Source organism: Oncorhynchus masou, chromosome 12 (assembly GCF_036934945.1).
Source record: "Oncorhynchus masou masou isolate Uvic2021 chromosome 12, UVic_Omas_1.1, whole genome shotgun sequence".
In the NCBI taxonomy this organism is placed as follows: domain Eukaryota; kingdom Metazoa; phylum Chordata; class Actinopteri; order Salmoniformes; family Salmonidae; genus Oncorhynchus; species Oncorhynchus masou.
Genome location: NC_088223.1, coordinates 63,676,534 through 63,704,258, shown reverse-complemented (window position 1 = coordinate 63,704,258; position 27,725 = coordinate 63,676,534). Strand labels below are relative to the sequence as shown.

The window sequence follows — 27,725 nt, the reverse complement described above, 5'->3', positions numbered from 1 at the left end:
TGCAAATTAAATACTTTAGTTTTTACTATAGTTAAAAAAGTCTAGTGCTTTTGCAGACTGTAGTGTTTCTGCGAACATTACCGTAGTATTTACAACAGTGTTTTTTTGTGGATAATACTGTAGCATTTACTATAGTATTCTATAGTATATTACAACATTCAATAGTAAGTACTACACATGATTGAGGGATACTACAGTTTACTATAGAATTCCCACTCCCAGCCACACTCACCTCTGGTCATGGAATTCCTTAACAGTGAGCACGCCTATTTCATCAAGTGAGAGCTACCTCCTGGGATTCCAAGCTCAGTAGTGTTCTGTGTGAATGAGGAGTGGATACTAAACGCAACACTACATCATAGCTCTATGACAGGATTGGACACAGAGAACACCCCTACACCACAGCTCCATCTACAGAGTAAGTGAACAACTGTACTGTTCTGTACTGCTGCTTTTAACTGTGATCCACTAACTCTAGTAGTGAGGACTCAGACACTGTTATCTCATTTAGTGTGCAGTGTGTAGAACGTATGTGTGAAAGGAAAGGTTGCTGTTTGGAGCTTGTGTTTGGATGAACTGTCCTTCTGGCATTTAGGGCATGCGCCTAACAATTAACACCAGGGGGTTAGTAATACCTCATCTTAAAGGTATTGCTTTTGTGCGTATGTATTTGAGGAGTCTGAAAGGAAGGTTGTTATTTCCATGACCTGTAATTCCAATCCCGCTGTTATGCTATGCTGCTATGCTGCTATCGTGGTTCAGAATTTGTTTTTGATGACATTCCACATCTGATTGGTAGTTATCTCCCGCTCATCTTATCTCTGCTGACAGCAGATGCAACAACTCCTGTTACATGTAGTAACCAAAAAAAGTGTTAAACAAATCTAAATATATTTTATATTTGAGATTCTTCAAAGTATCTACCCTTTGCCTTGATGACAGCATTGCACATTCTTGGCATTCTCTCAAACACTTTTTTGGTTACTACATTATTCCATATGTGTTATTTCATCGTTTTGATGTCTTCACTACTATTCTACAATGTAGAAAATAGTAAAATAAAGAAAACCCCTTGATTGATTATGTGTGTCCAAACTTCTGACTGGTACTGTATATGTTTTTTTTGTGTTTGAAATGTTCATTGGTGGACATTAAAAAAACACCAGGAAATCAGCTCCAAGTGATTTTAATTTACAAAATCTGTTCCCAAGTATTCCCACTCATAACACAATGTGATCGTATACAAATGTAAGCAAGGTTTGAAATTATCATGTTTTAGTCAAACATTATATATGTTTGGGCTACTTGCAGTCAATTTCCAGTTTACAAATTATATGTAATTATTGACTCGTGGCTGAATCTAGTTGATGATACCATGCATCTGACTTGCCTAGTTAAATGAAGGTTACACATCTGGAAATGCTTCTCCATAGTGTGTTTCAGTGGCCAGTGCTATGCAACCTCTGCTCTTTTACCAAACTGTTTACCAAACTGTTACAGTTCAGAGGAAAGCATGTCATTACAGCTTGGGAGTCTTGAGGGGAGGAGTGATGCCTTTCATTGACTTTCAAATTGACTATCTCCTACTGTATCTATCTATCTGTCTGTCTGTCCCCCCTCCTCTCTCTTTTTCTTGTTCTTTCTCTCTCACTCCCCCTCTCTTCCTCAGCATTGTGCAATTTGTGGGGGAGAATGGACAACCACACTACATCCCACATTCCAGGAATCTCCCTGGACAGGAAAACTAAACTAGCAGAGTCAGTCCAAAGGGGATTTACCCCTTAATAGTATGCTGTACCATACACACACATATTTCAATATGATTCAATATGTTGGAGTGGGGATTTTCTTAGAGTCAAGGCTATCAAAATGGTGTGTTAATTTTATCTCACACATGTACAACCACACACACACACAAACATACACACACACATTGCAATATGAGTGAGTGAGAGTTACTTGGGAGTCAGGGTTATCTTAATATCTGTAATTCAGAGATATTTCTCTCCTACACAGTCAACCACATGCAACTCATGCGCACATGATGTAGAAAACTGGTGCAGATTAAAATCCTATATCTGTAGTCCCGGACGATCTCCAGCTGTTTCTGTTAAACACCATGTAGCTGCAGACGTGCACTTTGACAGGGCCTAAAACTCCCCATCTCAAGTCATATAACACGCCTGCCTGGGTATACAGGAAACCTGACCACGCACAGGGAAACACAGCTCTTTTTCCCTTTCTAATGTAAATGCAGATAATTTCTCTTCAATCTGAATACTAACACAAAGCATCGTGTCTCAATATGATTTAAATGAAAAGCACATCTGCATTAAACAGCAGTAGATACATAACACCAGCAGAGATTAAAGTAAGCAGGAGTTCAAAGTATAGAGATACAAAGTGAGTATAAAGATTGAGGATACACAGTAACCAGAGTACAAGGAATATAGTCTGACTGGAATTCTTGTGTAATTTCTATAGTATTTTAATGAAGGCCACTGGAATTCGCACATTGTTTGTTGACTAGCGTAAACAGTCTAGTACACTGATTTACCATGAAATAATCAAGTTGCATTTTATTTGGATGAACAGATTGTGCAGCTAGGTGCACTAAATGGCTTCCCAAAAACTCTCTCTCAGCATGCCTCCCACATCCTCACATACAGGTCGATGGGGCAATCGTAAGGTCTATGGGGTGGTAGCATGGTGGCCCTCTGTTTGCTAAACACCAGTTTGAGGTCATGGTAACACTCGGGAACTCGGGTCAGGTCGATGGATTCTAAAGACTCGGGAGTAGAACTCGGGGAATTCTGGAAAATACAAGTAGCTTGGCACGTAGGACCCCACTGCTTGATAGTGCCCACAGACCAGTCGATGTGAGGGTTATGGCTGTGAAGCCAGGGGTATCCAAGGACGAGAGGGAACTCGGAACAGGAGATCAAATGAAAGTTCATCAATTCCTGGTGTTGTGAAACTGAAAGTCGCAAGGAGGTAGTGACATGAGTGACAAGTCCAGATCCCAAAGGGCTTCCATCCAATGTAGTGACCCTCATGGGTTCACTTAGAGGTTCAGAGGGAACGCCATTCTCCTTCGCCCAGACACCATCCATGAAGTTACCTGCGGCTCCAGAGTCAACCAGGGCTTGAAGATGAAGCTTGTGGTTGTCCCAGGAGAGGGTGACTGGAATGAGCAGACGGGAGTTGGACGGATGGGAGGAGGTTATGTTTCCCGTTACAGTTCCCCCCGGTCTGTACGGGACAGAGCGTTTCCCTGGAGCCCGGGACACGTGGAACGGAAATGGCCCGGTTTGCCGCAATAAAGACAGCGTCGCTCCCTCATCCGGCGGTCTCTCTCAGCCTGGGAGATGCGTCCAATCTGCATGGGTTCCGATGGAGCCAGCGAGGATAAAGGTGGGGACTCGGAGCTGGGACTGATAGGGGCTAGAGGTCTACGGTTGAGTTCTCTCTCTCTCAGACGCTGGTCAATGCGTGAGGCCAACTTGATCAGGGACTCGAGATTGTCCGGTGGTTCCCGAGTGGCCAGTTCATCTTGGATAGTGTCGGAAAGGCCTTTCAGAAAGCACACCGTGAGCGCCTCGTTGTTCCAGCCACTTGCTGCTGCCACCGTGCGGAACTGGATGGCATAGTCCGTCACGCTGCGCCAACCTTGGTGGAGAGTCAGGAGCTGTTTGGCTGAGTCAGGACCACTGCTTGGGCCTTGAAACACTCGTTTGAATTCCTCAGCAAAGGCAGAGTAGCTGGCACAGCAGGAACTATGGGCATCCCACACAGCAGTAGCCCAGGCCAGGGCTTTTTCCGACAGCAGGGTGATGATATAAGCGATCTTAGACCGGTCGGTGGGAAACGACGAGGGTTGTAGCTCAAAGGAGAGAGAACATTGGGTGAGAAACCCTTTACAAGCACTTGGATCACCTGGGAACCGTTGGGGAGGTGGAAGACGAGGTTCAGCCAGGGGGTTAACTGCCATGGGTACGTGAATCTGAGGTACTGGGACGGGAACTGTTGCCGGGGTAAGAAGATCAGATATTTGCTTAATGGAAGTCAGCATCTCCGACAGAAGATGAGAATGTCTAGCCATTAAGGCCTCTTGCTGAACCAGGGCGGCTTCGTGGTGTTGGACAGTCTCCTGGTGGTGGGACAGCATGGCAAAAAGGTCCTGGGAACTGGCTGCCTCTGGGTTCATTTTTGGCTCTGTGTTTCTGTCAGGACCCGGTTACGAACCTGGGTCTCCGGAGTGAGAAACAGTCACTTAACCAACTGAGCCACGAATAGTCAGCAGAACCCAGAAGATGAGGCAGACACAGCAGTACTTAAGACGGTGTATTTAATAAAGTAAAAAGGAGAAGTCCTTCAATACAAAAATGGCAAATCCAAAAGGTGGTAGGAATAGCACAAAAAAGCCTCAAGAGATACTCAAAAACAAAAACAGAATTCCACAAGAGCATCCACTGGAATCGACAAGAAAACACAGAACACTAGGGCTGGGTGTTAACATACAAACACAGAGCACAGAACTGAGGGAAACTAAGGGTTTAAATACAATCAGGGGAAAACGAGGCACAGGTGCAAATAATAATGGGGAACAAGGGAAAAAACACAAGGTCAAAAAGCACAATGGGGGCATCTAGTGACCAAAACCCGGAACAACCCTGGCCAAATCCTGACATTCGGTCTGCTTAACGACCGTTCAACAGGTGCATGTTCATTAATTGTTTATGGTTCAGTGAACAAGCATGTGTTTAAACCCTTTACAATGAAGATCTGTGAAGTTATTTGGATTTTTACGAATGATCTTTGAAAGACAGGGTCCTGAAAAAGGGCCATTTCTTTTAATTGCTGAGTTTATTACATGTGAGGTTATAGTCCTGCCGTCAGTGTCCATATTTCTGTTACTATTCCATTTAACCCATACACTTAAATGAGGAATATTCTGTTTATTCATAGATACAGGGATACTCATGAGCGGGATATTAAAAGTGCATGTAAAGAGCATGTAAAGACCTTATGTGGGATATGAGCTACAATCCAGACTGCTGTGCTCATGTTAACATGGTCAATGTCCAGTGGGGAAATGTCAGACCTTATTCATACAGTATGTTCATACTTTAGATGTAGTTATATGTAGGCATCAAATCAAATTGTATTAGTCAATTGCACCAAATGCAACAGGTCCTTACAGTGAAATGCTTACTTACGAACCCCTAAGCAACAATGCAGTTTAAAAACAAATATGACTAAGAATAAGAAATAAAAGTAACAAGTAATTAAAGAGCAGCAGTAAAATAACAATAGCGAGACTATATACAGGGGGGTACAGAGTCAATGTGCAGGTTTACAGTTTAGTTGAGGTAATATGTAGGTGGAGTTATTAAGGGGGTGACTCTTCCATAGGTACCAATGCGTTAGCAGCTGGGTCTGGTCTGCTTAGTTTATTGGCAGTATATGAACCCGAAAAAAATAGTGAGTGTGAAGTCTTGCTTCCTCTTCCGTCTCTGCAGATATGACAGCCAGCGACCTCCAGCTGAACTCTGATTCACAGAGGTCGACGCCTCCCTCAAGATGCAGGGGCCCCTTCAACAGCATCAAGGTAGGCTCAAAAGTTACATGTATCATTTTCACCTGTAACTAGCTCCAAATGTCAATTCAATACCAGAAGTAGCATCAGAATAGAAATCCATGAGAGTAACATACTCTTTAGAACGCCACATGATGCTGCTAATTAGCATTTTACCGTCTGGCTGTTGCTGTTGTGCACAACTTCCTAAATGATTGGTTCTCGTTTGTGAGGTTGACAATAGCAAAAACATTAACAAGACAAAACCTCTTCACATCCTTGCTGCAACTGATGCTATTTGGATTATGAAAAGGTAAAAAGCAGTACTAGGCAATTTTAGGTGTTTCTAAGCAGGGTCTTTCAAAAAAACACCAAGAAATCTAATATATGTCTTAAATATTACATACTGCTCCTGTCTATCACCTCATCTACCTGTCTCACCTCACATCATCACTCCCAACTCTCAGTGAGTGGCCATGTTAGAGAGCATCAAATCTGCAAAAATTTGTGGGTAAATTGTGACTGACTGACTGATTGATCTACAAACAATAATGAGTAGCTATTTTGGTTGCAAGCTGATTTGAGGATAGTCTGTAATGTAGAATAAGCCCAAGTAATGTATCGGTCTGATTTATGGGTTGTGTTGTCACAGAACTGAGACAATACTAGGAAGTGAGGTAAAATCTGTGTCTACAGATTGCTGTTCAGGAATCCAGACATGATGACCTCATGGGGTAAGAGGAGCATGCTAGCATGCTAACATTAAGGAAATGAACCTACCTTCATTGACAGGATATGTTTTGGGACTGGAGAAAAAAAATATTCAGAGAGGAAAGGGAGTGAATCTTCCTTATTTTACCATCTGTAATTTAGTTTATTTCTTACTGTAGTGAAAACATTGATGTTTTGGCATCCTGTACTGTTATTTTCCTCTATAGTCCCAGGTGGGGTTGTGTTTCCTGGTGTTTTTAGCACATCCTTGTGTTGTTTCCAGATTTAGAAACACATAAACATGTCCTCGGAATGGGGTATGCATGGGAAAGCTTCTAGACACTTATGAAACCGATTAACTAGCATGCTAATATTGTTGCACTCGCTAAGTGTAGGGGTCTTAGGCCTAGTTAACTGGTCTGCAAGAAAACTCTGGTCTGCAAGAAAAGAAACGTCCCTTTTTCAGGACCTTGTCTTTCAAAGATAATTAGTAAAAATCCAAATAACTTCACAGATCTTCATTGTCAAGGGTTTAAACACTGTTTCCCATGCTTGTTAAATGAATCCTAAACAATTAATGAACATGCACCTGTGGAACATTCGTTAAGACACTAGCAGCTTAGACGGTAGGCAATTACGGTCACTGTTATGAAAACTTAGGACACTAAAGAGGCCTTTCTACTGAAGCTGAAAAACACCAAAAGAAAGATGCCCAGGGTCCCTGCTCATCTGCGTGAACGTTCCTTAGGCATGCTGCAAGGAGGCATGAGGACTGCAGATGTGGCCAGGGCAATACATTGCAATGCCCATACTGTGAGACGCCTAAGACAGCGCTACGGGGAGACAGGAAGGACAGCTGATCGACCTCGCAGTGGCAGACCACGTGCACCAACACCTGCACAGAGTCGGTACATCCGAACATCACACCTTTTGGGCAGGTACAGGATGGCAACAACAACTGCCCGAGTTATACCAGGAACACACAAACCCTCCATCAGTGCTCAGACTGTCTGCAATAGACTGAGAGAGGCTGGACTGAGGGCTTGTAGGCCTGCTGTAAAACCAGTCCTCCCCAGACATCACCGGCAACAACATTGCCTATGGGCACAAACCCAGTGGGTACAAACCCACTGGACCAGACAGGACTGGCAAAAAGTGCTCTTCACTGACGAGTCACGATTTTGTCTCACGAGGGGTGATGGTCGGATTCGCGTTAATCGTTGAAGGAATGAGCATTACACTGAGGCCTGTACTCTGGAGCGGGATCGATTTGGAGGTGGAGGGTCCATCATGGTCTGGGGCGGTGTGTCACAGCATCATCGGGCTGAGCTTGTTGTCATTGGAGGCAATCTCAACGCTGTACGTTACAGGGAAGACATCCTCCTCCCTCATGTGGTACCCTTCCTGCAAGCTCATCCTGACATGACCCTCAAGCATGACAATGCCACCAGCCATACTGCTCATTCTGTGTGTGATTTCCTGCAAGACAGGAATGTCAGTGTTCTGCCATGGCCAGCAAAGAACCCAGATCTCAAATCCATTGAGCACGTCTGGGACCTGTTGGATTGGAGGGTGAGGGCTAGGGCCATTCACCCCAGAAATGTCCGGGAACTTGCAGGTGCCTTGGTGGAAGAGTGCGGTAACATATCACAGCAAGAACTGGCTAATCTGGTGCAGTCCATGAGAAGATGATGCAATTTAGTACTTAATGCAGCTGGTGGCCACACCAGATACTGACTGTTACTTTTCATTTTGAACCCCCCCTTTGTTCAGGGACACATTATTCCATTTCTGTTGGTCACATGTCTGTGGAATTTGTTCAGTTTATGTCTCAGTTGTTAAATCTTGTTATGTTCATACAAATATTTACATATGTTAAGTTTGCTGAAAATAAACACAGTTGACAGTGAGAGGATGTTTGTTTTTGAGAAATCAGTTTATGTGCGTAGTTGTTGAATGTACATGTGCCCAGGGGGACAGCAACCTTACCTTGGTCTAGGGCCAGCTCTGTCTCTCTTGACCTCTTGGTTGGGCAGTAAAACAGATTTTCGATTTGCACAGATGTTGACAATAAATACAAAAAGAAAACAAACAGCATGCCCAAAGTAAAGAAACAAAACCAAACTAAAGGCCTCATGGCCACCAAACCAACCAACAGCCTCACGACTCCAAGCTGGTACTCTGACATTAACCTGTACTGGCAGCACATGTGCTTATATATAGCCTAGTGGTTAGAGCATTGCGCCAGTAAACAAAACGTTGCTGGATAGAATCCCAGATCCGACAAGTTAAAAATCTGTTATTCTGAGCAAGGCAGTTAACTCCCTGGGCGCTGAAGATTTGGATTTTGATTAAGGCAGACACCCACACCTCTGATTCAGAGGGGTTGGATTAAATGCAGAAGACATTTTTCAGTTGAAGATATTCAGTTGTACAACTGACAAGGTATCTCCCTTTCCTTAACTTAATGCGATGAGCAATCCCAGATCCGGGATCCTATTTATAGCCTCAAGCTCATTAGCATAACGCAACGTTAAACCAGGGAAAGTCTGTCCTAACACTAACCTTCCCCCATATCATAACACCACATAAATGCTTCTTTGTGTTTCGTTTAACTACACTGTTTTATGAGTCTACTGTCACATGAATGCACTTGTATTACAAGAAAACTGTACCTCAGCAAATTAAGAATTACTTTTTTTAAAGTTGAGGGATAGGAAGCTTGTACTACAGGTGCAGTACCAGTCAAAAATTGACACACCTACTGGCAAGGCTCAGGAGACCCAGATGCAGACAGTTTTGAAGTAACAAAAGTTTATTACTCAAACAAGGGGGCAGGTGAGCAACAGGTCAAGGGCAGGCAGAGGTCAGTAGTCCAGAGCAGAGTCCGAAAGGTACAGAACAGCAAGCAGGCTCAGGGTAGGCAGAGTTCAGTAAATCCAGGGTCAGGGTCAGGGTCAGGGCAGGCAGAATGGTCAAAGCTAGGAAACCATGACCTAGAGCCAGCCAGGAGCACGGAGAAGACGCTGATAGGCTTGACTAAAGAAAACGAACTGGCAACAGACTAACAGAGAACACAGGTATAAGTACACTGGGGATAATGAGGAAGATGGGCGACACCTGGAGGGGGGTGGAGACAAAAACAAAGACAGGTGAATCAGATCAGTGTGTGACACCTACTCATTCAAGGGTTTTTATTTATTTGTACTATTTTCTACATTGTAGAATAATAGTGAAGACATCAAAACTATAAAATAACACACGTGGAATCATGTAGTAACCAAAAAACTGTTAAACAAATCAAAATATATTTTAGATTTCTTACAGTAGCCACCCTTTGCCTTGATGATAGCTGTGCACACTCTTTGTAAAAAATCTAAAATCTAAAATGTATTTTGATTTGTTTAACACTTTTTTGGTTACAATATGATTCCATGTGTTATTTCATAGTTGCGATGTCTTCACTATTATTCTACAATGTAGAAAATAGTAAAAATAAAGAAAAAGAATAGCTGTGTCCAAACCTTTGACTGGTACTGTATGTAACAGATTTTGCTCTGGTTGTGAAAATCCTCATAAAGTTACTCATAGGCCTCCAGACCCTCTTGACTACTGCAGCAATATGTTTTGTTGCATTACATATTTTCTTTACAAACTTCTTAGGGATAGAGGGCAGTATTTTCACGTCCGGATGAAAAGTGTGCCCAAAGTAAACTGCCTGCTACTCAGGCCCAGAAGCTAGGATATGCACATTATTAGTAGACTTGGATAGAAAGCCCTCTGAAGTTTATAAAACTTTTTGAATAATGTCTGTGAGTATAACAGAACTGATTTGCCAGGCGAAACCCCGAGCATAATCCATCCAGGGAAGAAAATAAATTGAGGTCAATCTGTTTTCCATTATTTTTCTATGGTACGCCCTTTTTAATAGGAATCTGGTTGCAGTTCCTATGGCATACACTAGATGGCAACAGTCTCAGAAATTGGTTGATGTTTTTCTTTTGAGAAATTAAGACATAGCCCTGTTCTTTCCATGTGTCACTCCAGGTGGACTCTAGTTGTTTGGTGCGCACAACCTGGAATGCGCTTCACTTTGTTTTCGTCCGGTATTGAACACAGTTTATCCCGTCTTAAATTTGATCGATTATTTACGTTTTACGATACCTAAGTTTGGATTAGGAACGTTGTTTGAAACGTTTGGACCAAGTTTACAGGTAACTTATTAGATACTTTGTTAGAACCAGTGTATTTTCTGAATTGAACGCGCCAAATAAATGGGCATTTTGGGGATATAAGAAGGAATTTATCGAACAAAAGGACCATTTGTGATGTTTCTGGGACATTTTTTACAGCCAACAGAAGATGATCTTCAAAGATAAGGCATGAATTCTATCGTTATTTCTGAGTTTTGTGTCGCACCTGGCTGGTTGAAATATGATTTTCATGTGTTTGTATGCGGGATGCTCTCCTCAGATAACCGCATGGTCTGCTTTCGCTGTAAAGCCTTTTTGAAATCTGACACTGAGGCTCGGTTAACAAGAAGTTAAGCTTCATTTTGATGTATTATACATTAATGTTTTGTGAATTTCTATTATGAATATTTTTGTTTTTGAATTTGGAACGCTGCAATTTCACTGGATGTTGTCAAATCAATCCCGTTACCAGGATCTGAGCGGGAAGGGATCACTACGAAGTTTTAAAGGTGTCAAATGTGCAGCCAGACATAGTGACCCGTGTGGAACAAGAAGTTCTGAATATTTAAATCAGGCTTTTGAGCTCTCCGTAGTTAATTGATCAGATCATATTTTTTTTCTACTTAGAGTAAGCTGGGAACAATATGTTTTATACACTTCATGTATATACAGTCTGTCTGCATAATGATGAAACCATAAACAAAGGATCTACCATGGTTTTCAAACTCTCTCTCCCTTCCCTCTCTGTCCTCTCTCTCCTGTCTCTCCTTTAGTTATTTGTGCTGTGCCATGGCATGCTCCAGCTGGCCCAGCTGTTGGTGTCTGGATATCTGAAGAGCTCCATCTCCACCATAGAGAGACGCTATGGCTTCTCTAGCCAGAAGTCTGGCATCTTGGCATCCTTCAATGAGGTAAGCCTAAACCTAACCCTGACCCTATCCCAACACTATTTTGGGCTGATCAAGATAACAGGAAGATTGACTGATAAATTCCAGATCCATATCGGTTCAGATTATTATTTTTATTTATATATGAAAAAAATGGTATACTTTAAATGTTTACATGTGAGAGTGGGCACATGAGTGTGTTAATGGTTGTGTTTGCGTGAGTGTGTTGTGCTCCTGATTCTGTGTGTGTGTGTGTGTGTGTTTATGTGTGTGTGTAGGTGGGGAACATAGTCCTGATAGTGTTTGTTAGTTTCTTTGGTAGCCGTGTCCACAGACCACGGTTCATTGGTGGAGGGGCACTGTTGGTCAGTCTGGCTGCTCTGATAATGGCCATGTCTCATTTCATCAGTGGCCCCTACCAGTACACAGACCACATCAGTGGTAAGTCACATACACACACACACATACAGTACATACATATATTTCTTTGAATCTCAAAACAAAAATAGTAGTTATCACCAAACTCTTAACTCCTTCCTACCTCTACCTGTGTTCCATAGAATCCAAGGATGACGACTCTGGCCTCTGCCAATTAGAGAGCTCTTTCCAATCACCCTTGTCCAATCATAGCTGCACTCAGCAGGAGAGTCACTCCCAGCAGGGAGTATACCCACTCCTGCTCCTAGGACAGCTACTCCTGGGAATCGGCGGTGTTCCCATCCAACCCTTCGGAATCTCCTACATTGATGACTATGCCAGCAAGAGGAACTCTCCTCTCTACCTCGGTATAAGCACTGGGAGTGACTGGGAAACAGGGAATTCTTGGAATACAGGAAATACACATTCTGATGCAGGTCTTTTGGGTTTTTAACTAGGAATCAATAGTATCATTGTTGTTTTTTTTAAATGGAGAGTTGCATCATTCTTCTCTAATGATCCCGCAATTTTGGGCTCCACTCAATCCCCTCCAATTCTGAGAATACTTGCAGGGACATTAGAAGGAGTTAGATTCAGAATTTCACACATAACCCTGGTGCAGGATGTGGAAAAATAGTAACTAAAGTGAATGTTATGTATCCACTCATTGTTTTGCTGGTCTCAAGGCTGTGTCATGTGTGTAATCTTTTTGATGAAATTATACTTGAGATCAGCAAACAATGGGCAATCTTTCATTTTCTTTTCATCAACTTCGAAGTATGATCTGGGGGAGAAACCAAACGATAAGTATCATTTTCCATGCCACTGTATTGATCCCGCAACTGGGGTGACATGTCTGACTGTGGTTCCCCCGGCAGGCATCCTCCTGGCTGTCACATCTATTGGTCCTGCTTTTGGCTTCATGATGGGCTCCTTCATGTTGCGCTTTTATGTCGACATCGACAAGATGTCCAAAGGTGAGCACATACACAAAATGCATCATACTGTGACACTTTCCGTAAGTTCTACAGTGCCTTCAGAAAGTACTCACACCCCTTGACTTTTTCCCACGTGTTGTTGTGTTATAGCCTGAATTTAAAATGGATGAAATTGAGATTTGAGATATGATACCCCATAATGTCAAAGTGGAACTCTGCTTGAAATTCATTAAAATTGAAAAGCTGAAATGTCTTGTCAATAGATATTCAACCACTTTGATACAGTATGAATGAAACGAGCTGCAAAAAAACACTCAAACTGTACAGTTTTATCTCCGTCTCTTCATTCAAAGACTCAATCATGGACACTCTTACTGACAGTTGTGGCTGATTCACGTGATGTATTATTGTCTCCACCTTCTTACCCTTTGTGCTGTTGTCTGTGCCCAATAATGTTTGAACCATGTTTTGTGCTGCTATCATGTTGTGCTGCTGCCATGCTGTTCTGCTACCATGTTGTTGTCATGTTGTGTTGCTACCATGCTGTGTTGTCATGTGTTGCTGCCATCCTATGTTGTTGTCTAAGGTCTCTCTTTATGTAGTGTTGCTGAATAAGAATTTGTTCTTAACTGACTTGCCTCATTAAATAAAGGTTAAATAAAAATGTTAAATAAGGGATATAGCAAGCTTAAATAAGTTCAGGAGTAAAAATATGCTTTACAAGTCACAAAATAAATTGCATGGACTCACTCTATACATGTATATATGCAATAATATGCAGTAATAGTGTTTTTAGAATGATTTTTGAATGACTACCTCATCTCTGTACCCCAAACATACAATTACTTGTAAGGTCCTTTAGTTGAGCAGAGAATTTCAAACACAGATTCAACCACAAAGACCAGCGAGGTTTACCAATGCCTCGTGAAGAAGGGCACCTATTGGTAAAAAAAATCACACATTGAATATCCCTGTTACGAATCCCTTTTGGCCCGACAGTCTAGGGGGGATGGTAATGAGACTCGTAACATAACTCATGCAAATTATTATTGTGACAAAGGAAAAGTGTGAACGAAATAAGCACGACAACTGAAATCTACCGTCAAACTCTAGGTTTATTTATAAACACACGGTAATGGGGGGAGCAGGAAAAGGGGCTGAGCTGGACCCAAGGAAAGAAACAATAAGTATTCAAAAACACCCCTAAGCTAGACTAGCCTACTTTAACAACAGCTAACTAACTAACCAAAAATACAGTGGGTGGTCCGCCCAGTTCTAACTAGTGTATTTAACAAAGTTCACCTACGGGTAGTGTATGCCCATGGGCGACTTGTCTTGGTTTCCCCCTTTTCCACCAGCAATCAAACACAAACACCATAACCAAAAATAATACTCACAGGTGATGACAAAGTGCTATGAGGTGCTTAAACAAAAGAGAGGTTACGACACAAAGCGAGAGTGAAACACAGAGACCTACAGACATGGCATTTACAGAGAGATTGAGCTGAGCTGAGCTGGGCTCTAGAACAAACAAATGGGGTTTTTAAACCATGGGGAAGGAACTGTGATAGGTTTAGGAAATATGAGGAGGTGTGTCTTCTGATTGATGATTGGTTGTTGACTGATTGGGGAGTGATGATTTTCACCTGTGAGGGGAGAAGGAGAGAAAAGAAACACACACACAGGATACACACACACACAGGATAACTGTATCCGTAACAATCCCTTAGAGCATGGTGAAGTTATCAATTACACTTTGGATGACGTATCGATACAGCCAGTCACTACAATGATACAGACATCCTTCCTAACTCAGTTGCCGGAGAGGAAGGAAACCGCTCATGGATTTCACCATGAGGCCAATGGTGACTTTAAAACAGTTTAATGGCCCTGATAGGAAAAAACTGAGGATGGATCAACCTCATTGTAGTTACTCCACAATACTAACCTAAATGACAGAGTGAAAAGAAGGAAGCCTGTACAGAATAAAAAATATTCCAAAACATGCATCCTGTTTGCAAACAGGATGCATGTTTTGGAATATTTTGTACGGGTTTCCTTCTTTTCAATCTGTGGTTTCGTTAGTATTGCAGAGTAACTGCAATCTATGAGGTATACAGAGGTGAGGTAGTCAGTCATTCAAAAATAATGTTAAACACTATAATTGCACAGAGTGAGTCCAAGCTACTTATTAACTTGTTAAGTAGAGATGTTTAACCCTCAACTTGTTTAGGTTTTCCATAACAAAGGGGTTGAAAACTTATTGACTCAAGACATGTAAGCTTTTCATTTTTAATGAATTTGTAAACATTTGGAAAAACATAATTCCACTTTCACATTGACATGGGGTATTGGGTGTAGGCTGTAACACAACAAAATTAGGAAAAAGCCGAGGTTGGTAAATATTTTCTGAAGGAACTGTATTTACCTTTAAATATGATAATTTCCATTCTCAGAGCTTTTAAACCTCCCAGGAAAACCTCACTACAACTTAAAAACAGCTTAAATTCTCAGAATGTTTAAAAAACGTTCCGTTTTACCGGTCAGGAAACTTAGGGCTTCGTTCCCGGAACCAAAAAACACGTTCCCACAACTTCCAAGGAACCAAATGTGCCAGGTCTCTTACTTATTCACTCACTGACTGACTCACTCTCCTCTTCTCTCTCTCTCTCTCTCTCTCTCTCACACACACACACACACAAACACACACACACACACACACACACACACACACACGCACACACACACACACACACACACTTTACTCAGTAAAAGTACTTTGTTGAAGCACCTTTGGCAGCGATTACAGCCTTGAGTCTTCTTGGCTATGATGCTACAAGCTTGGCACACCTGTATTTGGGGTATTTCTCCCATTCTTCTCTGCAGATCCTCTCAAGCTCTGCCAGGTTGGATGGGGAGCGTTGCTGCAGCTATTTTCAGGTCTGGCTGGGCCACTCAAGGACATTCAGAGACTTGTCTGGAAGTCACTCCTGTGTTGTCTTGGCTGTGTGCTTAGGGTCGTTGTCCTATTTGAAGGTGAACCTTCGCCCCAGTCATAAGGACCTGAGCAGTCTGGAGCAGGTTTTCATCAAGGACTTTTCCAATCCACCTCATTCTGTGTGAACCACAGCTTTCCCTGCAATGCTTCAGACACCTCAGAAACTGGATTTAGCCCAGTCATGGTCATGGACCATTGTCCTGTCTTTCCAGTTTCATGTAATTGATCTCGTCCTTCCAGTTTGATGCATCTCATTTATCAAGGTGTGAGAGCATCGTTAGTGATTGGGGACATGTTCAAACTGTTCAAACGCCTGCTGAAGTATGTATGTGTGTGTGCGTGTGTGTGTGTGTGCGTGTGTGTGTGTGTGCGTGTGTGTGTGTGTGTGCGTGTGTGTGTGTGTGGCGTGTGTGGGGGTATGTTGGTGCATATCTATAGTTATTTACTTCTGTAGAAAAGTGCATGATATCAGATGAATTTCTGTGATAGAAATTAGCTTCTTCTCTTTTTGGAGGAAAATATGTTCTTGACTGGAATCTCGGTCTCTCTGAACAGCTGGTATGACCTCATTCACTCAGTCTTTCACTTTAGTCATTCAGAATGAATGTGGAGTTTCTCACAGTGAAAAAGAAAATGACTTCTTCCTGGAAGCTGCTGTCAGTTAGAAAGAGATTTAATGTTCTGTTGAAAAATGCCATGGGAAAAAAAATGTACTTTCTTTCTTAATATCAACATTTTTTCAAAAGGTTATAACGTTTTAAACCAGGAAGTGTTCTAAAATCAAATCAAATTACAGGCCTCTCTCATCTTTTTAAGTGGGAGAACTTGTACAATTGGTGGCTGACTAAATACTTTTTTGCCCCACTGTAGGTGTTCCTTTTGTCCAGGTGGGAAAGGGCAGTGTGGAGTGCAATAGAGATTGCATCATCTGTGGATCTGTTTGGGCGGTATGCAAATTGGAGTGGGTCTAGGGTTTCTGGGATAATGGTGTTGATGTGAGCCATTACTAGCCTTTCAAAGCACTTCATGGCTACGGACATGAGTGCCATGGGTTTGTAGTTATTTAGGCAGGTTGCCTTTGTGTTCTTGGGCACAGGGACTATGGTGGTCTGCTTGAAGCATGTTGCTATTACAGACTCAATCAGGGACGTGTTGAAAATGTCAGTGAAGACACCTGCCAGGTGGTCAGCACATGCCCGAAGCACACGTCCTGGTAATCCATCTGGCCCCGCATCCTTGTGAATGTCTTACTCACTTACTTACTTACTCACTTACTTACCTTTCCCAGGGTGCACTTCAATACATACAGTACCTTTGATTGCATTGGTTATTGAATTGAATAGTTGATTGAATATTGTTATTTTATTATTTTTGAATACTTTACTTTGCCACTAATACAGTAACATGTCTTTCTCCTAACTGCAGATCAGATAGGTCTGGAGCGAAGAGACCCTCGCTGGGTGGGAGCCTGGTGGCTAGGCTTCTTGGTGGCAGCCTCCTTCCTCTTCCTCACCTCCCTGCCCTACCTCTTCTTCCCCCGGCAGATGCCCAAAGAGGTGTAGTATGGGATACAAGCTGACACGTTGTCACATGTCTAATTAAGCATGAACTAAAAAAATGTAATGAAAGTTGAACAATCTTCTCATATAGAAAAACAGGTTCAGAGAAAGAGTGACCTTGTTGAATAAGGTCCTGGCTGATATTTATCATTCTGTAAGGGAATGTTACGAAAGAGGTTGAGTCTTTGTTTCATGTTTCTCTCATCAGTCATCTGGCACAAAGAAGAATCATTGTGCCAGGTCTTGCTCAATAGCATAGCATAGCATAGCCGTACACACACACAAACACACACAGCCTCTTGAACGCTGGCCAAGGCTTTAAAAGCTCTGAAGCTTGGCGTGTAACTTGAGTGCACTGCAGTGTTTCATACACTTTAAATGTTACCATTTCGCAATCAGAGATTTGTAGGCAAAACTCTCTCTTTCCCACATCATGTTCTCTAGACCTGACAAAGGCTATTAGAGAGTTAATGCAATATTGACAGGATTATGTGTTTGCTGTGCCGTGATCAAATTCTAATCTGTTGTAATACAGGTACAGCGCATAATTACGGTGTGCTTCTTTCTCTCCCCTGGTTAGGAAACTGGAAGCGATGCCACAGAACCCAGAGCAGAAGAGGAAAAGAAACCACTGCCAGACCCCGTCCTGGAACTCACCCTCACACAGTTTCTCAGAAGTGAGGCACTTTTATAAAACCACATCCGTCTGTTTTATTTCCATTAATCTTCACTGTGTCTACGGGTGATTACAGGGCATTAAGGGTGACAGACACTGATATACATACTGAAAGTATATACAACGTAGAAGTGGTCACATTGTGTCCTCTCTCTTCCTCTATTGTTGCAACCACCGTGGTAAATATTGTCTTAAGCAGTGAGGTCATCAGCCATTAGCCCCCCTCTCCCTCCCTCCCCCTCTTTCTCCCAGGTTTCCCCCGTATCGCCCTGCGGACGCTGCGGAACCCCATCTACCTGTTGGTGGTGCTGGCACAGGTCCACCTGGCAGCGATGGTAGCCGGCCTCGCCACCTTTATGGCCAAGTTCATAGAGCGCCAGTTCACCCAGACTGCCTCCTTCTCCAACATGATGATCGGTGAGAGACATTATTCGTTATCTCTGTGAAACATCTTGATTTAGATTAAGGTTAGACAATTTGTCTAATAAAGAAAAAATAGAACCAATGGACCAAGTTAAAATTCCACTCAATGGAGAGTTATTACTTTAAAATCAAATCTGCAAAACTCAAACATTTGGCATGTGTATTTGACTCAGATCTGATGGGAATAAGAAAATGGGTAATATCACATCATATACACACTTAATACTAGCTGAGATTAATAATAGATAATGCTCCAACTCTCCAGGGGTCTATGAATAGCACAGAGAGCATGGAATTTTACCACAGAAACAGAAGCTATTGAGCAACTGGAGGTAATCATTCCAGAAGACAAAGACCCCATTGTATGTGAGAGCACAGGCAATCAAAACCCTGCCGCACACTACTGTTTATAGCAGGGTAACATCTGGATGGGATTTACTTTTTTTTTTTTTTTTAGTTCTTTGGTAGGGTGCAGAATCTCCTGTGTCAGCACCTGAAGCTGCCAATATCAACATTTTACATGACTACAAAATAAGGCCAACTATTATTAGGAGGGGGTTAACAGAGCTAGGCTGAGGGGAACCACCCCGCCTATGTAAGGGGAAACACTGGTTGCGTTCCAGGTTCTTTTTCAAAGGCAGGCAGCACAGAGCTCATGTCTCCGGAACCATGTTGTCTTCTGAGATCTATCTTCTGAGGTGTAGAGGGTGACTGCAAAAAAACACGACCTGGAACGTGTTCACAACTTTAATCGGAGTGACTGTTATGCTTTCTTAATAAACAAATTAGGCACATTTGGGCAGTCTTGATACGACATTTTGTTACAGAAATGCAATGGTTCATTGGATCAATCTAAAACGATCCTCGTGCACTGATGCCATCTAGTGGACAAAATCTAAATTACACCTGAGCTGGACTAATACATTATGGCCTTTCTCTTGCATTTCAAAGATGATGGTTAAAAAAAAATACAAAAGAATGGTTGTTTTTTTCTTTGTATTATCTTTTACCAGATCTGTTATGTTATATTATCCTACACTCCTTTCTCATTTCCACAAACTACAAAGCGTTTCCTTCCAAATGGTACCAGGGCCTGAACTACAGGCAGTTAGATTTGGGTATGTCATTTTAGGCAAAAATTGGTAAAAAAGGATCCTCAAAAAATTGAAAAAAAGGATCCTTAACCTCTGTGTGCCTGTAGGTGGGGTGAGCATCCCTCTAGCGGTGCTGGGCATCGTGCTAGGTGGGGCTCTGATGAGGAGGTTGAGTATTTCTACTAGAGGCTCCGCCCTCATGTGCACGGCAGCCATCTTGATGTGTATGCTCACCGCTCTGCCTCTCCTCCTCCTCGGCTGCTCCACACAGAGTGTCACTGGCGTCTACCCCACCACGTATGTTACCATCACCTATCCTTAAAACAGCACTGAAGCCTTAAGTTGCCATTGTGTACTCCACCTGGTACCATTCCTCTTTCTTCTTCCTCTGTTCTCAGACAGAATGGTTCCTTGGGGTGTAGCGCTGGGTGCTCCTGTCCGACCGAGACTTTTAACCCAGTGTGTGGCTCAGACGGGGTGGAGTTCATATCACCTTGTCATGCAGGTTGCATGACCAAAGTACAGGACAACAACACCATCAAAGTCCTGGTAAACCACTGCACCTGCCTGTTCATGAATAGGCTGAATCCTAACTTTCCCAGGCCAATCATATTGAGGTTAAAGAGAACACAGAGAGAAAACTAAATCACATAACATGCAGAAACCAACAATTATGAATTTCCAGGATATATACATAGATATAGACAGCTCTAAAGGGGCCTCACTTCTGCTTTACTGTCAGATGTCTACTCAATGGAAAACAGGGTTTACAGCCAGACCCAGTATTATTTAGACTGAAAACTCACACACACTGCACCACCATACAAAGCTCAGCAGAAGAATATTCCCTTTCCTTGAAGCCAGAGAGACTATCAAGCCAGTTTCTTGATAATGTACTTTTATTTTGTGAGATGAGTAATTCTCATTCACACTTACTATGCCAACAATTACTGCCAGATGCAATGGTGATTGGCTGGTGGTTAATATCATGTGACTCTTTCTCTGACAGAACTACACAAACTGTGGCTGTATCAACGGGTCCCATGCGTTGCCGGGGACATGCGGTAGCAACTGTGAACACCTCCTCTTGCCCTTTATGGTTCTCTCTGCCCTCACCTGCTTCATCGCATCCTTCTCACAGACGCCATCATACATGATGATACTGAGGTACAGCACACACACACACACACACACACACACACACACACACACACACACACACACACACACACACACACACACACACACACACACACACACACACACACACACACACACACACACACACACAAATCACCTACCTACAGGGATAGAGAGAGAGTCATGTGCAGTCGTGTCCCCATGGTAAAGCCTGAGGTATCTGAGTTCTCTCACGCTCTCCCTTTGTGTCCCTGCAATACAGTTTTTTTTCGATTGCTAAACGACAACTGGAGTCACATGTGCAAAACTCGAACTACAGTCTGCACTACCAACAGTCACCTGAGCTAAACAGCTCACATCACCGGCAAAACTCATTCCAAGCAACACAACTCTTAACACATGGCTAAAAACACGCTCAGTGCAGCCAAACACTATGCACAACCCTTACTGAGATAACACACACTGTCACTCAGAACACACTGAGAGTAAAAACACTAGCATCAAACACCAATACAGAAAATACAAACTTTTCATCTTTACAGTTTGAACAATTTCAGTGACTTCATACAAAGTAATATTTTCTTCAAAGAAAAGAGTGACATTCTTTCACATGATTTATTAAAATTTTTAGAACATAACAATTCTTTAAGGTAAATGAAAATTAACAGTTTGCTTCAATAGTCTGTAGTAATTTACGGAATTACAGTAATGAGAAAAAAAAGGTAGAAACTAAAAGTACATACTGTAATTCGAACAAATAATTGAGGGGCTAATCCTGCCTCTCTCTAGCATCAGGCCACAGCTTTTCTCTTGCCATGCACCTGGGGAAGAACCTTCTGGAGTGCCTGGCAGTCCTCTGGACTAGTGTCCTCACATCCGGCACGCATGGCTTCCAAAAGAGACATTTGGTCATGTGGGTGGTGACCAAACACTTTCCACCTCCAGGCAGAGAAAAACTCCTCTATTGGGTTGAGGAAGGGTGAATATGCAGGCAGGTACAAAACCATAAATCTGTGATGTGCTGCAAACCAATCTGTGACAGCTGCAGAGTGGTGAAAAGCAACATTATCGCAAACTATGACAAAAACTTGGGGGATTCTTACTGGCTCCCCCTGTTCTGCTGGCACTAGCTGAGCATAGAGCTGTTCTAGGAAAGCTATAAGCCTTTCTGTGTTGTATGGGCCAATGAGTGGTGTGTTGAGAAGCAAACCATCATTGGCCATTGCAGCACACATGGTGATATTTCCCCCCCTTTGGCCTGGAACCTCCACAGTGGCCCTTTGACCTATAATATTCCTTCCTCTGCGCCGTGTTTTGGCAAGGTTAAATCCAGCTTCATCGATAAATACAAATGAATGTGGTCTTTCCAGTGCTTCCACCTCCATTACTCTCTGAAAAACAGTAAGTGCACAGTTTTACTGTAGAAATGCTAGTGTTTTTTTGACTGTAAATATTTTGTATAGCTGTGTACGTAACCTCAGACGTCTTACCTGGACATATTGGTGTCTTTGCTCTTTTACCCATTCACTGTTTCTCTCGAACGGTACAGTGTATAACTGTTTCATTGTAACTTGGTGTTTCTTTAGGACTCGAGCAATAGTTGTTGTGCTGACAGAATTAACATTTTCAAATATATCATTATCAGCCAGCACTATCTTGAATCTCCCGCTGTTTTATTGCATTGTTGACAACAACCATGTCAACAGTAGCATTTTCCTGCGCATCTGAAAATACTTTTCCTCTTCCCCTGTTGGGGGCAGCCTTTGGGTCCTGTTGTAAAAATATATTTTACAGTCAAACTTACTGTAATATATATCTGTGTAAATATTCTATAATTGCAATACAAAATAGATTCCTGTAATGTTTTCATTTACTGTAAGGATGTAACTCTCACCTGTTTGTATGATGGAAAATTCACATTACAGATGCCACTGTGGATCTTTGCAGATTGGGTTGCACTCTCAACCCTGCCTCTCTCAATGAGAGACCATGGTTCACGACATGGTCTATAAGTGTAGCCCTTATTTCATCTGAAATAACAGCTCTTTGTCTTCTTTGTCTTCCTCCACGCATCCGCCCTCTCCCTGCCACCCTTCTCCCTCCACGAACCCATCTTCCTTGTTCCATTTCCAAAATGAGTCTTTCTGAGCTCTACCTATATATACTGTAATATGTGTGTGTGTTCACTAACAAGTCTAAAACAAGACACCTGCTTAGCCTTTCAGCTGAAATTGCAATCAGCAGTGTTTGAAAGGCACAAGGCTGAAATCTATTCCGTTTTGAATGTGTGGTTCACAGTTTTGACAGCAGTGTGTTAGCATTTGAACAAAGTGCTGTAAATCCACAGTGTTGTGCAGGTTGTGGTTAAAGTCATGGGATAAGTGTGTAGAGTTTTGAAAACTGTGTTCAAGCAATGAAAAACGAACTAGAGTTTGGTCCACATGAACTGCTGCTGTGCAGACTGTAGTTAGAGTTTTGTACATGTGACTCCAGTTGTGTCCACTGTCGTTTAGCAATCGAAAAAAACTGTAATAACTGACACTCGTTCTATTGCTTTGCCCCGAGGCAGTAGTTGCCACTGTATCATAACATCATCATCCGTCATGATGGCTCAGTTGGTTCTAACACAGTCCTCCTTCGTTTCAGCATGTATGAGCCCACACACACACACACACACACACACACACACACACACACACACACACACACACACACACACACACACACACACACACACACACACACACACACACACACACACATCTGAACACACACTAATCACCTACCTACAGGGATAGAGAGAGAGTCATGTGCAGTCGTGTCCCCATGGTAAAGCCTGAGGTATCACACACACACACACACGTCAGCACTGTGTGTGTCTGTTGGTTGGTCTATGATCAGCATGACTGGGCCTGTGGGGATGATAGCAAACATAATAAGAGAATAAAGAACAGAGCTTTCTGCTTCCTCACTGGGTAACACTTAGACAGTCCGCTAAAGATGACTCATTTATCAGACAGCAACTGTACATGCAACAACAAATATTTCAAGATAAATTGGATGGGGGTAGTTTTTGCATATTGATATTTAAGCAACGCAGTGTGTGTACAATTGTGCTTGTGTGTGTGTGTGTGTGTGTGTGTGTGTGTGTGTGTGTGTGTGTGTGTGTGTGTGTGTGTGTGTGTGTGTGTGTGTGTGTGTGTGTGTGTGTGTGTGTGTGTGTGTGTGTGTGTGTAGGATGTGTGTGTGTGTGTGTGTGTGTGTATGATGCGTCTGACATAATTTACTGCATCCGTTCAGCTGTTCTGTTTCACGCTGAGCTAACCGCAAACTCCATCCAGCTGGTCAGTAACTTCTTCACGCCAGAACTGGTTACTGTGACTGATGTTGACCCGCTCCCATCCTTTCCCTCTTCATCCCCTTTACCCTCTCCTTCACTTTTTCCATCTTTCTCGCTCTCTCCCTCTCTCTACCCTGCAGAACAGTGAGAACAGAGGATAAGTCTTTTGCTGTGGGAGTTCAGTACATGCTCTTCAGAATGCTGGGTGAGTTAGATCAACATTTCACAGACAGCCACACTATCACATTTTTATTTTTTATTTTTTATTTCACCTTTATTTAACCAGGTAGGCTAGTTGAGAACAAGTTCTCATTTGCAACTGCGACCTGGCCAAGATAGCAGTGTGAACAGACAACACAAGAGTTACACATGGAGTAAACAATTAACAAGGCAATAACACAGTAGAAAAAAAAGAGAGTCTATATACATTGTGTGCAAAAGGCATGAGGAGGTAGGCGAATAATTACAATTTTGCAGATTAACACTGGAGTGATAAATGATCAGATGGTCATGTACAGGTAGAGATATTGGTGTGCAAAAGAGCAGAAAAGTAAATAAATAAAAAACAGTATGGGGATGAGGTAGGTAAAAATGGGTGGGCTATTTACCGATAGACTATGTACAGCTGCAGCGATCGGTTAGCTGCTCAGATAGCAGATGTTTGAAGTTGGTGAGGGAGATAAAAGTCTCCAACTTCAGCGATTTTTGCAATTCGTTCCAGTCACAGGCAGCAGAGAACTGGAACGAAAGGCGGCCAAATGAGGTGTTGGCTTTAGGGATGATCAGTGAGATACACCTGCTGGAGCATGTGCTACAGGTGGGTGTTGCCATCGTGACCAGTGAACTGAGATAAGGCGGAGCTTTACCTAGCATGGACTTGTAGATGACCTGGAGCCAGTGGGTATGGCGACGAATATGTAGCGAGGGCCAGCCGAGAAATGTAGATAAACGACCAATGCACAGTGATTCACTTTCACAGTTATCAACCTTTCTGCTTGACATCCACGGTTTTAACAGCAAACGTCTTGGAAAAAGTGCCTTTTCAAAAATCCATCCCCAAAATTCCTCTCTGGCTGTCCTGTTAGGTGACGTGAAGCAGGACCATGTGAACTCAGAAAACACATCTCTAGAGGGATAATGACACATATCAACACTGCCACTCAAGAAGAATCATCTCACAGCCTCTCAGACAATTGTGTATGTGTGTGCACGTGCGTACGTGCATGCATGTCTGTGTGTGCGTGTTCACGTGGATGTGTATTTGTAATTGGTGTATGTGTGTGTCTCCAGCATTCCTGCCAGCCCCAGTCCTGTATGGCATTGCCATAGACACCACCTGTATCCTCTGGGGGAAGAAGTGTGGGAGGAACACATCATGTCACTACTACAACATGGACCTCTTCAGACAGAGGCAAGCACCAGCAGATATACCCTCCCCCTGCCCAATGACTCATGCCTCCATGTCAGCCATTTCAGCCATACTTAGAGTTTGCACTTTTGGGACCATTCCATTGCACGTTTGGGACCATTTTACCAGGCAAACTAAATCAAGCGCAGCTCCATTTTTTAAAAGTATTTGCCATACAGTATGTATTAAACGCGGGTCTGTTATAGAGAATACAGAATATCTTGGATGTATGATATTTACAGTTTCCATCTCTTTTATGGCCAGGTTCCTGGGACTGCAGGTGTTGTTTGTTTGCGGAGCGTTCATCTGCTTCCTGCTCTCTCTCCTCATCCTGAGACATAGGGCAGGACAACAAGGCCAGCAGGCAGAACAGAGATACACTGTGGTAAACGGAGTAAAGAGTCCAGACAACAACACCGCCTCCAAAGAACTGCAGAGGATGCCAGCATGAGAGAGGACTGAGAAAGATAATTGAACTAAATTACAAGCTGGGTAGACAGAGAAGAAAAATGTATCAATCTAATTCTCTAGAGAATCATGAAGACTACAGAGATGAGAAGCGCTCCGTGGGCATCTTTCTCAGGGAGAGTCCATCTCTTACTTTATGTCCTCTATTTTGTCCATGGGAGGACCTGTTTCTCTCTCTCCTCCCATTGCCAATGAGGAGTGTTTAAATATCTCTACACTATTACTGCTCCCAAATTGCCAGTGCTGTATCTGAGCCATGGTAACATAGCGTGTCATTCTCTGGAACCAGTCTGAGGGCTCCCCTTTCCACTGATACATGGTCAAATCTTTTTCCATCTCTCTTATGCTTAAGGTTAGGACACGGGGAGGGTAAGCTGTAAACTGATCCTAGATCTCTAGACATTTTTTATAGTGGAATTTTATTGTCACATCCACCGATTAGGTGCAGTGAAATGTGTTGTTTTACAGGGTCAGCCATATTAGTACGCCGCCCCTGGAGCAAATTCAGGTGCCTTTCTAAAGGGCACATTGACAGAATTTTCACCTTGTCAACTCGAGCCACCAGACCAAAGCAATCAGACCAAAGACAGCATTAGAAAACCAAACTCCCACTAAGCCAATACTCTTCAGGTGTTGGTTGTTTTTAGAAAACATGTATATACCATATATTTTTCTTTGTTTTTTAAAATGTTTTTGGGGCCTTTGTAAACAATATAAAATGTATACTTTCAAAGAAAATAATCATTATAGATTCAGTAAGCAAGCGCCTTACATTTATACAACTCTAATACGATATAATGCTTTGAATCTTATCATGTGAAACAATGTAACTATTTTTACGTACAGTTTACAGTATTCTTACAATTCTTGTCAGTGGGATTTTTATTTGATGGACATTTATGCACAATGCATCTGTTTCTCCATTGCTCTTGTCATGTAATGAGTTATGGTAGGCAAGCATAGATGTGGTAACACAGATGTTCCATTCACCAGATTGATGCACATTCAACAAATCTGATCTAACAAAGTGGATATTTGTCAAATCTGTCATGATTTTTGTGTTGTAACAGACCCACAATGTGGTTACTTATGTCCGATTTTGATATATTTGGTTGTTTTCGTTGCAAATCTTTTCAGGTTTAGATAAAGTGACTGCTAAATGCTAACTGCTATTTGTATAAGCTGGTTAGCATACAGAAATTGTTGATGGTAGTCAAAGTCGTTTACAACTGTAATGCATTTGATTGGTGCCAATGAAGATATGAACATGTGTTGGGGTTGACATCCATACCAGCGTTATACTCTGATTTTGACCTCAACAGTGTGAAATACACATATAAACAATAGCCTAAGTGTAGGATCATTTTGCTGTGGGGCAATGAGGAGACTCGAGATCTTTCCCCCACGCATTTCCATGGTAATTACATTGTTTTGGTTGAGGTCAATTGACCTCTTTATCGCGTCTATTGTGAGTTTAAAGTTCCTTTCCAAACAGGGAAGAAATCATGCATGTTATAAACTAATGTGAACCCTTGTGACATGGAAGAGGTTATTGTTCTCTCAGAGAGGAGTTAGAGGAGGGAGTTAAAAGTGGAGGGAGGATGTTGTGATAACTGAACCATGATTTTCTAACTGCCATCATGAGTGATGACACCCCAGGTTAATAAAGTCTATCAGCAGACAGACATGTTCAGGCCTCATACTTTGTGTAAATGAATCATGCCAGGAGAGCAACCGTCTCTTGCTGATGTACTGTGTGGAGTTGCTCAACTGGGACCTGCCCAGACCTACCTAAGATTTTGTGATATGCACCTTAATCTCACAATATCTGACTTAACACCAGAGAATTCTGCCATGTCCTACAAAGGCACGGAGCAAAGAGGCCTAATTCATGT

The 27,725-nt window shown here is 42.4% G+C and overlaps 1 protein-coding gene across 3 annotated transcripts; it reads left to right on the top strand.

Moving 5' to 3' along the window:
• Positions 1-294: 294 nt before the first annotated feature.
• On the top strand, positions 295-27,513 carry LOC135550648 (solute carrier organic anion transporter family member 2B1-like). 3 transcript variants are annotated; one of them, XM_064981651.1, is made up of 15 exons: positions 295-418; positions 5,523-5,611; positions 11,256-11,393; positions 11,648-11,810; positions 11,930-12,154; positions 12,665-12,763; positions 17,148-17,278; positions 17,862-17,958; positions 18,210-18,374; positions 19,582-19,771; positions 19,873-20,023; positions 20,484-20,641; positions 24,095-24,159; positions 25,245-25,365; positions 25,627-27,513. In XM_064981651.1, the coding sequence occupies exons 1-15, from the start codon at positions 367-369 to the stop codon at positions 25,811-25,813; spliced, it is 2,031 nt and encodes a 676-aa protein (XP_064837723.1). In that variant the 5' UTR covers positions 295-366; the 3' UTR covers positions 25,814-27,513. The 3 variants fall into 3 exon arrangements, with proteins under 3 accessions (XP_064837723.1, XP_064837724.1, XP_064837725.1); XM_064981652.1 differs by lacking the exon at positions 5,523-5,611 and having other exon boundaries at positions 312-418; XM_064981653.1 differs by lacking the exons at positions 295-418; positions 5,523-5,611 and having other exon boundaries at positions 11,262-11,393; positions 11,779-11,810.
• The last annotated feature ends 212 nt before the right edge of the window (positions 27,514-27,725 follow it).